The sequence below is a fragment of the Myripristis murdjan genome, chromosome 22 (assembly GCF_902150065.1).
Source record: "Myripristis murdjan chromosome 22, fMyrMur1.1, whole genome shotgun sequence".
In the NCBI taxonomy this organism is placed as follows: Eukaryota; Metazoa; Chordata; class Actinopteri; order Holocentriformes; family Holocentridae; genus Myripristis; species Myripristis murdjan.
In genome coordinates, this window is record NC_044001.1 from 10,492,490 (window position 1) to 10,506,135 (window position 13,646).

General features: G+C 42.4%; 1 protein-coding gene across 8 annotated transcripts in view; it reads right to left on the reverse strand.

Annotated features, from left to right (window-relative positions):
- Positions 1-13,646, reverse strand: part of LOC115380746 (TRAF2 and NCK-interacting protein kinase-like) — an 86,642-nt gene that overhangs the window by 29,601 nt on the left and 43,395 nt on the right. For all 8 annotated transcript variants that reach the window (XM_030081953.1, XM_030081956.1, XM_030081955.1 and 5 more), the window contains exons 5-13: positions 12,600-12,710; positions 9,713-9,803; positions 8,925-9,055; positions 8,768-8,822; positions 6,724-6,802; positions 5,963-6,138; positions 4,429-4,495; positions 4,071-4,269; positions 1,671-1,787 (exon numbers count right to left, since the gene is read on the reverse strand). In XM_030081953.1, coding sequence (XP_029937813.1) covers positions 1,671-1,787; positions 4,071-4,269; positions 4,429-4,495; positions 5,963-6,138; positions 6,724-6,802; positions 8,768-8,822; positions 8,925-9,055; positions 9,713-9,803; positions 12,600-12,710 — 1,026 coding nt within the window. The remainder of the gene's footprint in view (positions 1-1,670; positions 1,788-4,070; positions 4,270-4,428; positions 4,496-5,962; positions 6,139-6,723; positions 6,803-8,767; positions 8,823-8,924; positions 9,056-9,712; positions 9,804-12,599; positions 12,711-13,646) is intronic.

Below are 13,646 nucleotides of genomic sequence, written 5' to 3' on the forward strand. Positions count from 1 at the left end.
CAATTCGCCCAGTACTAATTAATTTTTGATTTTTTTTTTTTTTCCTGACATTAAGGGAGCCTACTTATTCACTTCGAGCCAGCTGATGGAGAGGCACCTAATTTGCATTTTAGTTTTCGTGACAATTTAGTTGTTTATGTCTGCTTATGAAGTGAGAAAATGAGAGGAAATGGTGCAGTCCTTTGTATTCGGCATCCACACGCTGAAAAGAAGAAAGTGAGTGAACCGTGCACACGGATCACGGAAACATAACTATAAAGACATAACAATAGAAGAACGGCAACATGAGATAAGAAATGACCAAGACCTGCATGTCAAAATTGAATCAATAAAAAAAAAAAATTAATTAATCAAACACTCAAGAGATAGATGGAGACAGACAGAGAGAAACATCAGGACAGAGAGTCAAAAAACGCAAACAGTCGCTGGCGCAGTGAGGATTTCTCTTTGCCTGGGTGCGTCTGGTATTTTGGTTCCGTGCTGTGCGCTGAGGTGGGAAGAGAGGCGCAGCAGTGGGTGTGTTATCAATGTTGTGGCGCACAGCAATTTTTGTGCCACGGATAACTGCAATTCACATGAGCCAAGGCATGCCCGCTGGGTCCAGGTGAGCGGCACGGTGCACCTGGATTATTTGTTATTTTCATTACTTTGGCGCAGGCACATGCAACTACACAGCTCTGAAATCAAAAACCCTGGTTTAGTTGTTCTGCTTGTCTTATTTTGCATCAGCTTTATTTGGAAACATGTTTCAGTACACTGTTTTGGCATTCCAACATGTGGCAGTGGTTGAATGATCCTATGAAAAAAAAAAAAAAAAAAAAAAAAAAAACGGCTGTGCGTCATGGCACACAAAGAATAATGACCAAAGGCCTCAAGAGATGTGTTTGAGAGTATTTGAATTACTCTGTGTTCACAGGAAAATCAATTTTATTTGGATATTATTGAGTATTTCATTGCATTTCCTGGAATTCTACACAGTCTAATATAGCGCTTACTTGAACACAATTAAGGTAAATAGCCTGATTTAGCCTTGATACATTTTATATTTCATGACTATTTTAAAAGGAAAATCATGGAAAATCACAGTTTTGGCAAATATGTTATTCATTCTATTTAGAAAGGGAAGAGTGAGCATAATGATGTTTTATTGTCTGAAACTGGTTTGTAGCTTTACCGTATGTTGATTCATCCATTCTCTCTCTCTCTCTCACACACACACACAGACACACACACACTCACTCTCTCGCACAATCACCCATAATGAAAATCTCATTAAAGGGAGGGATAAGAGGATAACTGATTGGTTAAGTCAATCCAAATCCTCAACACAGCCACTGATAACACATCCATCTCACCCTGTTCCCAAATGCGACAGGGATATCTTGTCACAAAAACACCAAAAGCTCGCCATCATGCCCCCTGCGCACTGGGCATTTCACCGCGCTTTACACCATGCGGCACGGCGCACAAAATTAGGACCCAACGAGGCAAAGACAAGAAGATGTTTGCCAGAAGAAAAAAAAAGAAAGAAAACAAATTAACAGGGAAACACTAAAAGAGAGAGCGACTTGAGTTTCATTTGTGCGAGTCAGCACACTTTCTGTCAAATTACTGTGTGTGTGTGTGTGTGTGTGTGTGTGTCCCCAATATAGAGCAAGAAGTGTGCGAACCTGTTCTCTCTCCGCATGCCTCCTCTCCTCCTCTCGACGGAGCTGCTCCATCTCCTCGTAGCGCCTCCTCTGTTCCCTCTCCTGCTGCTTCCTCAGCTCACGCTCTCGCTGCTGATGCTGCCAGGAGAACACAAGTAAAATATATCCCCGTTCATCATCATCATCATCATCATCATCATCATCACTCATTGTAATAACTTCAACTGCAAAGCGCAGTGAATTTTCTTATTTCAGCACAAATATTCCACACAATTTCAGGAATCATGTGTGCCACCAGTTCCTGAAGCACATGGAACTACTTTAGTTAAACCAATAGATTTCAGTTTTATTTGTTATATGAGTGAAAGGGTGAGATTGTTCAAAATGCATGGTTTTATTGGCTGAAACTGCTATTTACACCGAATGGTGCAGCATGATTTAAACTACACTGTTCTCCACAAAGCGAAAGTAATGGGCCTTCAAATCGTGGGCGCTTTAAAGAAGTGATCACCAACTAGGGCTGGGTGATATATCGATATTATATTAAAACTGGATATCATCTGGGATCTTGGGTATTGCAATAGTGCAATATGGGATAAGTATTGTCTTTCTTGGATTTAAAGGCTGCGTTAAAGTGAAGGGATACATTTTTTTTTATTATTATAGTTGTGTTAATATCCACCTACATCTTGTTCTTCATCATATCCAAATTACTAATGATTGTCTTCAAAAAGCTCCTGTGTGTAAATATCCTCTGAGTGCAATAATAGTCGATGTCGTCACAACATCGATATCGAGGCCAAGCGATGTTGTGATTGTGATATTTGATTTTGTCCATATCGTCCAGCCCTATTACCAACATAATGTCCTCACTCTGGAGGATGTGCTTCATGTGTTCATCCATGCGGTCATCTTCAGTGTAGAAATAACATTGCCACAAACAATATTTGTGTTTTTGGGAATATACTATATGTGTGTTTAATACTCAATGACTTGGGGCAGTGCTAAAAAGCACATACACACACTTGCACACTCAGAGACACTCAGAGACACACACTTGGCCCTGAATGGAGGGGTCATGTCAGTTGAGCCCAGTCACGGTGCTTAGCCGGGCACTGGGAGGCAAACTCTGGTGGGAACCCAGAGAGAGAGCACAGATTATGGGCTAAGGATTTCCAGCAGTAAGCCTGCTCTGTGGAACTAAGAGAAGGGCACTGGGGAAACTTTGTGCGTGTGTGTGAGTATGTGTGTGACCATGTGTGTGTGTTTGTGTGTGTGTGTGTGTGTGTGTATCTGTCTCACTGTCTTCCCCTTCCCTGTTCTAGTCCAACTGAATGGTGCATTTAGGGTCGAGTAGACACGCAATCCTGCCCAACCTTGGCCAAATATCACTTGCAAACAGGTCTTTCAGTGTTTTCAAAGAAAAGAGTGACAGAGAGCCTCTGCTGGGTTTTAATTGTGGAGGCATTTCTTAAGGACTCCTTTGGTCTGGGATTCCTGCCTATTGAAAAGTAATCTGCAAGGTCTTAGACTGTGTTTATTTACCTACTTGGCAGTAGAGTTAGGGCTGGGTGATATGGACAAAATCATTATATTTTTGACCAAATACATTGACATTGATATTGTGAGGATATTGTGGGGACGACTTTTGGTGCTTTCACTAAATATTTATACAATGATATTTTTGATGAGTCATCATCGGTAATGCCTGTATAATCTGTAAGTGGGTAAAGGCAAATAATACTACAAATAATAATCACTTTACTGTAAACAGAATTTAAAATCAGGTATGATATCCAAAATCGAAGACAATATCTAGTCTCACGATATTAATCTATATTGATATATTGCCCAGCGACAGGTAGAATAGGTGTGATTTGCCACATAAGACGACACAGTGAGTGGTAAAAACTTCACAGTAAAGTAGCTGAGAGCCAGTTTGGTATATTTTTTTCTCTGTTTAACAAAAACTAAAGGCCTATATGTCTTTTTCATGCCCCCAAATAGTGCTTAAGAGCCCTAAATAAACTTGAACAAATCTGATATATTACTTTCATTGAACAGTGTAGGACAATAAATTTGGGGCCAATCGATGAAAACATTGAATTTAAGAAATACAGCTTCTGTGTGCCAAAATTTGAGAAAATCAGGACAGCTTGCTTTTATTTCGCTGGGCTTTTGGCACTGGACACTAGTCTTGGGTTAAATTTCAGAAACTGTATTTTAGCACAGAGTCACCACCAATGTGCATCCCTTCATGAATGAGTGTGGATGCTATGTAGTTAAACGAGTTGGGCATGGCACTCAAACTGCTGTAGTTAGTGGTTTCATTGCCACTGGCCAAAAACATGTGGGCTCATGCTAAAGGAGGAATGTGTTGCATTAACGTTCACGTCTCTCTTTCATTCTCTCCCCACTTACCTCCTCCAGCCGCCTCCTCTGCTCCTTCTGCTCCTCGATGCGTTTCTGTCTCTCGGCCAGCAGTAGGCGCTTGTGCTCCTCGTTCTGCTGCTGCTCCAGCTGCTGTCGCCTCATCGCCTCCGAGCGCTCCTTATTGGCCAGCTGGAGACGCAGGAAGTCCCGCCTCAAGGTTGACTCCCCGGGGATGTTGATGATGGAGCTGAAGAAGCGAGGATGAGGGAGAACAGCGATAAGTTACGATTCGTGAAAACAGAGGAAGTCTTTTTTTTTGAGGGGGTGAAGATGTGTAAGTCTCGAGAACTGCGAGTAAACGTGAAAATGCTAGCTGGTGAGGGGACGTCCTGCGCAGGTCAGTTACCTTGGCTCTCCCATGTCTCTCTCTTCATCCTCTTCCTCGCTGCCGCTATACTCGTACTCTGTCTCGTCTGAGGGAGAAAGAAGAGCTCAGTGAGAAGTGATGAGTGACAGAGAGAATGAAAAAGAATAAAAGAAAGATGAGCGAATTAATAACCGGCGGAGAGCAAAGCCATTTCACATTTTACATTTTTCACTCGCACTCCCTTTGTTCATTATTAGTCCATCCACGATTTTGGCCTTCCCAGACACTGACTTCTCCCGCAGTAGGCACTTTCTTTGCATAAGAGTGTAAATTGTAATTTTACTGTGTGTAGTGAGGTGGAGAACATAATGTCTGCAGTCTTTCAGGCAAATGGGGCGGGGGCGGGGAGAGGGGGTTACAACAGAGCAGCTATCCCTGAGACACATCCACACAGACCTGTCATCCCACTGTGACAAAATGACAGCTGGAGAGAGCCACAGTCTCTACAGTGCCAAGACGTTTCTATACATCATCGTGAAGTCCGCCCCGCAGTATGTTGTGTTGTGAAGCGCTTAATGTGGGTCTTGCTGGTTCAGTCCTATGTGCGTGTGCCAGTCCATCACATTGAGGGAGTGTGTGTTTGTGCATACTGGTAGAGCGGAGTGGAAGTCTGTCACTTTTATTCCCCGCCTTGCTGAGATCTACGCATGTGTCTCCGTGTGTCTAAGTTTATGAACGTGTGCATTTGTGGCCTTCCATCTCACAGGAAAAAAAGTCATGAAGTCTAATATTCAGTCTTTAAGTTGCCATCTTTTTCTTAAAACAAGTGAAAAAAAAAATCTGGGATGAGGTTATTGCATTTGTTTCCGATGCAGTTTCACTTTTCACAAGTATAGATATGCTGAAACAAGGTAGTATATAGTCCACTAGGATCAAATGGCACTGGATTGAAGAAAATTCTGTGTGTATCATAGTAATGAGATCCCTGTGGGGAAGTTAACACTGCTTGAAAGTTGTCATGAAACACCACAGAGAAATCTCCATCTAAGCACAATTCTTAGTCTCATATTGAGGCTGAAAATTCTTGTTTTTCCTCCAACAAGTGAAAAAAACCTGCCAGTGAGCGGAGATAATCCCACTCGTTTCCAGTACTAATCGATTTTTTCCAAGAATTTGTCTTGTATCAACGGTCATTTTCTTAATGAGATTCCTTATTCTTCCGTGTGGCAACATATTTATATTTGTTACAAGACAAAACTGCTGAAACGAGTGAAACTGCATCAGAAACCTCCCAGAGTGGCAGATATTTTTCACTTGTTTGAAGGAAAACAAGATTTTTAACACCAAACATCAGATCAAATGGCTTGTTTTTATCCATAACTGCATCTTAGATCACTTTGTAAGACCAGAGCCTATTTTTTTTTTTTTTTTTTTATTATGTCACTTTGAAACAGTTAAGCTATTCTACAGGGGTTTTGTGACTAGATATGCATTCCTGTGTTTAAATACATACATGCACATGTGCACAGTTTTTGTAGTGTGTGTAGTGTGTGTAGCGTGTGCTCCCCCTCACCCCGCTCTCCTCTCTTCTTCTTGGTGCGGTCGATGTGGTCTTTCAGCTGGATGCGGACCTGCCTCTCGTTGGGCAGATCTCTGATGAACGGGTGTTTGAGCAGCTGCTCTGTGCTGGGTCGCTGGCTGTGGCTCTTTACCAGACAACTCTCTATGAACGACTGGAACTTCTTGGACCTGAGTGCACACACACACACACACACACACACACACACATACACGCACGCCACAGAAACCCAAGGGAAAGCGTTTACTTTTGGGAGCAGATCCTGGAGGCTGTGATGTCCTCTTGCGCTGAGACTGAAACTATTCAGCGTGAGTTCGAAATAGAGTTTCCTTCCAAAACGAGGCAAATGTAAGGCGCTACAGTAAAACTGTGACACCCGCTCTGACAAAATGATTTGTAGCACAAAATTTTAAGACAAATTACATGACTCCTTAGAGGATAGCAGGCAATTTGTGCCCTACATAGCCACGATGAGCACACATTTGCAGACTCTTACATTTCAGAGATGCTGAATACTTAATTTGATGTGGTATTTTCTCAAGAAGGATTCAACGGCTAACTTTCATCTTTGCACACGTTTAAAAAAACATGAAAAGGCTGCAGTCACTATGACATCTGACAGAACTTTTTACCACCAAAAGGAGAGACTGGAGAGAAAAGGCTCACACCCCGTCTCGGTATCAAAATCTATACCATGGGCAAAACGGAGCCAAATAAATAGTTCGATAATGTGATTCAGCGCGGTAAACACTCACCATTTTTTTGACTTGAGTCTGGGTGCGGGGTTGCGTGGGATGAGGAAGAGCGCTCTCATTGGGTGCATGTCACACAGCGCTGAGGAGACAGGTATCAGGTAAAAATCAGCAGTGAGTTAGGGCCAATGTGCTCCAGGCAAACTGTACTAAACATTATCATGGCATGTAGTCAAAGCCAGCCCGAGTTAGCCTTCGCCTGATCAATACATTCTGTCAATACCGATAACAATCTATTAGTTTTACACACACACACACAGACACAAACAGAGAGAGAGAGAAACACATTTAGCTCCCTGCTAATTATAGTCTGTCTTAGTTGGTCAGGACATTAACTATGTTACAGGAGGGGATGATTCACTACAGTGACTCATACTTTCTAAAACTGTGGAAAGGGAACATTGCAAAATGGGCAGCATTGTCCGTTTGATAAGTCATTAACTGTACCACTGTGTTGAAATGTAGGTCACAAGCCTGTTTGTTTATTTTGTGGTCAGGGATGGAACTTAAACGATATCATTGAGAGAATATGCCCTGCTATAAATAAACAGTGGTAGAAAAATGTTTTCGGACACCCTTAAAATTTTACACAATCTCAAACATTATCATGAAATATTTGTGGAAAAATCTTGTGTTTCAAAAGGTGTGGCTGCATTAGACAGATACAAACAAATACAAATTATATATTTTTTTTTGTTTATTGTTTACAAGAAAAACTAACAAAACTAAATTCTTGACAGTTTAATCTTTATCTTCAGGCGTGTTTCCTGCGTTAGGTTCCTTGTTTTAGCCATTTTTGTGTCTGAAGAACTTTCAGATGTGCTGGCTTTATATAGACATGAAGCTTGGCAACAAAAATTGTGTCTTTTAATAAAAAGAACGACCTTCATCACTGGTACCAAAATAACCCAATACTCAAAATTTCTTATGAATTTTTATGGAACCAATTAATTTGAAGTTTTTAATGGCTTTTTTAGTATTTGTTTAGTATTTTGGCTGTGACTGTACTAAAAGAAATTGCACTTGTTAATGTTAATGCAATATTTCACAAATACATGGGGTGTCCGAAAACTTTTTTCCACCACTGTAGAATTAATAATCTGTCTACATATAGTCTACAAATCATTTGGCAATGTATGCAGTATGTATTTATTATTTGTTTTACATTTACTTGTCATTTGCTGTTTTAAAATTCAAAACTACCCTGATATTAAAAACTGTGTGGGATAACTGACAATAAGCAGAGGGCAATGTGAGCGCAAAGGATGTCAGCCGCTGATGAAAAGTTTGCTTCACATCTTGCGTCTTCATTCTGACACAACCTCTGATCTCACTAGTAAATCAAAGAGACTGAAATACTCTTTGATTCAAAGAGATGTCTGCAAAAAAAAAAAAAAAAAAAAAATCTCCATCTCAACAAGTCTTACATTCAGTGCTGAAAAGTTGTTTTTCTTTAAACAAGTGGAAAAAATATGTCAGTGGGATGAGATTATCTCACTTGTTTCCACTGCAGCTTCACCTGCTTCAGCAAGAATAAATATGTTGAAACAAGCCAGAATCAGGCAGATCAGCCCAGAAAATATGAAATATGACTTTTCTTCTTATCTCCTTGCCACTGGCAGATTTTTTTTTTTTTTTTCAGTTGTGCGGATGTGACATGTGATGACATGTTTTGCAGTGTGGAAGTTTTTTTTTTTTTTTTTTTCATATTGTACAAGAATGAATGGCAGCAAATTATGGTGAGGGTAGGCCAAACAAGCCCTGATAGCAGAAACTACACTACACAGGAGAGGGCCGAGCGAGACAAACTGGCACCGACTTAAAAAGAAAACACTGCTATTATCTTTTAAGGAATTTGGGCAGTTGCCGAGCAATTTGACAACCGGGTTTATATCTGCTCCCTTGGCCTTCATTAAATCATGGCTTTAGAGGAGAGTTGCATTGGCCTGGACTGAAAGAATAAAGATCCTTAATTATTTTGATGTGTTGTAGAAGCACTGAGAAAAGCTGCGGGTCACTGTGTGTGTGTGTGTGTGTGTGTACGTACGTGGAGCTCCTTCAGCCATCTCTATTGCTGTGATCCCCAACGACCACAGATCACTCTGGAACAAAAAGAGACAAAGACAATTAAAACAAAAGAAAGAAAAGAAAAGAAAGAAAGAAAGAAAGAAAGAAAGAAAGAAATGTTGAGGGTGTTAGAGCACCTTGAAGTCGTAGGTGGCGTCTGGGTTCTCATCACAGGCGATGACCTCAGGCGCCATCCAATATGGCGTCCCAATAAACGTGTTCCTGCGGCCTACTGTCCGGTCCAACTGGGCTGACACACCAAAGTCCACTGCAGAGCACGAGCACACACACACACACACACACACAAACACAAAAACACAGTATTTCAGAGCATGGTATATGGCATACAATGTGCTCTGCCTAAATGGATGTATTTTAACTGCATGAGATGTGCTTTGTGTGTGTGTGTGTGTGTGTGTATGTTGTTGTTGTTGTTGTTGTTGCATACCAGTGGGCTTTACTGAATTCCACAATGGACTGTAAACAGTCGCAAATTACCAGCTCTGCAATAGTTTTCCTGATTTACAAACACTTGCACACTTTAAAATCCCTCCCAACTGGGCTTTAGAGAGAGAGAGAGAGAGAGAGAGAGAGAGAGAGAGAGAGAGAGAGAGGGGGGGAGAGAGAGAGAGAGAGAGAGAGAGAGAGAGGGGGAGAGAGAGAGAGAGAGAGAGAGAGAGAGAGAGAGTCTATCCCTTCCTAAACAATTTGTTCCATGCACAGTGGCAGAGATAGAGTGGGATGAGAAAGCCAGTGTTCAGTATAAAAAGAGGAGACGTTACACACACACTCTCTCACGTACACACACACACCACACACACACACACTCACACACACACAGAGGAGCCATCGGAAACCGTACACCCCCTACTGCACTCCCAATCCCAAAGCTTTTTTGTCAAGTGGGGTTAGATGACGGACCGACCTAGTTTGACCTCTGCGTTCTCCGTCAGCAGGACGTTCTGTCCCTTGATGTCTCGGTGGATGACCTTGTGTTGGTGCAGATGAGTCAGACCCTGCAGAGAAATGAGACAGTGAAGGAGAGCCACCGGAGTAATCAGCCAAACCAAGATCATTAGACGAGTTCACGTGCAAAATGCAGCAAGCAAGCCCTCTGGTCTAACACGCCAGTCTGGGTCCACACCCTGATGAAGCGCCCTTGAGCACGACATTGAATCCCTACCAGCCTCAAGCTAGCACTGTTCATTTACTGAGGCAGGCACAAAGTAGCTGCATGCCCTAAAAAAATAAGGGGCACAACTATTATCAATTTTATCAACGCTATCAGCACTGGCTATAACCAATATTATCAATTCAGATGCACTGGCAAAATCAGTCTGTGCATCGTTCATGAATGGGAATTCTTCCAAATCAGGGCGTGGGCATGCAACCTTTATGAAGCACCCCTTTTTTCTATGTCCGGTTTTTACAGAATCGGAGGAAATTTGGGTTTCCATTTCCGTTTCAGTCGGTCCTGCAGAATATATTTCTCCAGGGAAAGAGTGTAGAGTGTGAAAAACAAGTTGATAAAATATGAAGCTCCTGGAGGCAACACTCAATCAGGCTATTGAAAAAAAAAACAAATCACCCGCACCATCTAAAAGTTGCTCTCTCCTGTTTAAATTCAGATAGAGAACTCAAGAGACCACGAAGGGGAAGGGAAGAAGTTGTAGTAATGCAAGAAGGAACTTCATGGGCTAGGACCGAGCGACATTGCCAACTCCCTTATTGGCTATGCGCCCCAAAGAGCACTGCGATCGTCTGCCGCTGGCTTATTGGTTCCCTACAACAGTCGAAAGAAAATTGGCGATGCCGCCTTTGTTACTTATGCCCCCAAACTTTGGAACACACGACCTTTAGACATCAGGGAAGCCAGCTCACTAGACATTTTTAAAAGAAGACTAAAAACCCACCTTTTCACTCGAGCCTTTAACTAGCTCCTATTTTATTCCACACTGTTGTCTTTTATTGTTTTATTTGCATCTTTTGTTTTATTTCAAAGTTCTCGTTTTTGGCCTTTTCTTTTTAATTCCACCCTGTGTTGTTTTAATTGTTCAAATGTTCTTCTTTTTATTGTGAAGCACTTTGAGCTGCAATTCTTGTATGAAAGGTGCTATACAAATAAAGTTTTATTATTATAGTTTTTATTATAAGGAAGTCTTTAAGAGTTCTTAATTTTGTGCTACCACTGGATGCTCTCGAGATCAGCCACGAGTTTGTCTGGAAACTCTTCGCAAAGCCCACCACGCGTGTCTCTCTCCCCCTCCGGGAGTGTGCAGCAGGCCAGCCCAGGACAAACTTCAGCTCAGCTCTGTGCCTCGACCGCCTTGACCTCTCTAACCCTCAAATGCAAGCCCTGTATCGATCCCTACTTTATTTCATTTCTCATCACGTTCTCCCTCTGACTGGGGTACGCGGCCTTTCCGACTCGGCGCCACCGCTCGCCTCGCTGTTGACGCTCGCTCGCTCCGTGGATTTCGCCATTGTGAACGTTCCGGAGTGGGAAGAGGGAGATGTAAGCAGTGGAGTGCGGTGCGGATTTTAACATCAAACTCTGGATAGGAGGAGAACAGCGGCTGAAAATAGCAGTAAGGCTGGCGCGCACAAGTTGAATCATCACGTCTCAAAAAGTTGAGATGAGTCAAAGTTAAAAAACTTGCAAAATTACAAAACTCGTCATAAGTTCTTGATATGATGCGTGTTGATTTTTTTGATCCGAGTGAATTATGCTGGTAATATGTTAGGCATTTACGCTTTGGTAATGTACGACTGATATTATCATACTGATGAAAATGAAAACTCTTGTGCTGAATTTACAGCACCAGACACAAAGACTCACAACCACAGAGAGAAAACTGGGAGAAGGAGAGGGAAGAAAGAGCCAGAGCAAATTAAAAGGAGAGGAGACACAAAGAAGGAGACAAAAAAAACAGAGAAAAGGGAAGACAGGAGGGAGATAGAGAGAGTATAAAGCAACAAAGCAGACAGAGAGAAACCAGGGAAAACAGAACCAGAGGGGGATGAGAAGCACAGACCAAGAAATAAGACGAGAGAAGAGAGATGAGGGGTGAGAAGAAGAATAAAAGAAGATGACAGGAAATCGTTGTCGCCTCAGTTCAGAGCAGCACTGCGTGTAATGGACAAGATGTAGTGATAGTGCTCTCTGTTTGAGGCTGCAGCCCTTAGCACAGAAAGTTGCACAATAGCAGACAGTAGAGATATGATGTGGGAGTGTGAGAGAGAATCGCCGAGCCGATCCAATTCACGGCCAACTGCAAACCGCCGACATATTGGCATGCAAACAGGTGGTTGATAACAAAAAAAAACAAAAAAAAAAAACAGGTCTGTGTCATTAAACATATGACTGCAAACCACAAGAATCTTACAACATCATTAATTCTAAGAGAAACCCGCTCCATCAGGAAGTTGCACGTGTTCACTCGGCTTAGTCATCCCAAGGTGACACATCGCTGCATTTGAGCGGATCATTTTCCACAAGTCATGCCCGGTCCTCACTGAGCGGTATCTTACCAGCACAAGGAAGTAAAACTTTCTTTGCCGTGAAAATGTTCCCCCGGCTATGACTCCTCGCACTGTATCTGCAAGATTTCGCATGACTCCCACAGGCCTCTTCCCATATGCAGGAAGGACATGTCATCGCAAAGAACGTGTGCGAGTCTCGGCGTGTTTTTTTTTTTTTTTTTTTTTTTTTTGAAACGACAACTGCTGACTCATGGCGGACAGGTGCAGGGTGAACACGCCGGGGGATACGCGGGATTTTCGATCGTGTTTTCGCGCGCGCGGCCACTTACCCTCAGGATCTCTCGGCAGATGTAGGCGGTCCACTCCTCCTTCAGAGAGTTGCCTTTCGTGTTCTTGATCAAGTCGGTCACAGAGCCGGCCCCGCAAAACTCCATCACCAGCTGCACACACAGGAAGGTTTCATTAGAGGATCCAAATCTGTGTTAATATTGAAAATACCACGACTAGCACTACTACTAATCCTTCTTTTGCTCTTCTTACCACTTAACTGCCTTCTCTTCAACGTATCCTTCAACTTTTTCAACAAAGTCCCTGAGCTCTGAGTTAATCAAAATCTAAAGACATTTAATGCCTTTGTAATACATTCAACTTTCAAACTGAGGCATGCACACAATTTTACTTCAGGAACAATTTGCCTTTTCTAGCTGTACAAGAGGCGGTGTCAGCCAAGCAAGATGCAATCCAGAGAATTTCAATACCCGAAACTCATTACTACCAGGGAGCTGGCTAACATTTTTTTTCTTGTTTTTCCAGTTTTTTTCTCGTTTGATAAACCTTTCCTGCAGCACACACACTTTGGCAGAAAAAAACATCCACCAAAGATCCTGACCTGGCGGTGGTGAACACAGTTGTGTGGCACAGAAGCTCCACGTGAAAGTCAGCGCATTCATGAGGTGGTTTCAGAGAGTTGCACGGTTTTATAAATGCATTGTGAAAACAACACAGCAATGCATTTATATTAAAAGCAAAATTTCCTTCTGAATACTTCAGGCCTTCCTCGACTTTTTCTTGTGTTTGTGTGGCCTTATCTGACCTTGATGTGCCGACTTGTATCTGTGCAAAGTTTGTCACTAGAGAGGTGTTTTCACATCCCTGAAGGTGGAAGTGCACGCCCTGAAAACCTGAGATTAAAATGCGCCCCGGGCCAGCTCGAACGGGCGCATCACAAATCCGTCGGCCAATCCCGTCAAGTGAAGGGGTCTTTTGCTTTGCATATCATTTGTACCGGCTCCACCGGTCGCTGGGCTGCATATCTATAGATCTGCTCATGTTAATTAGAGCAAGGCTTAGAGCTATATTTGAAGGATGTTTTTTCA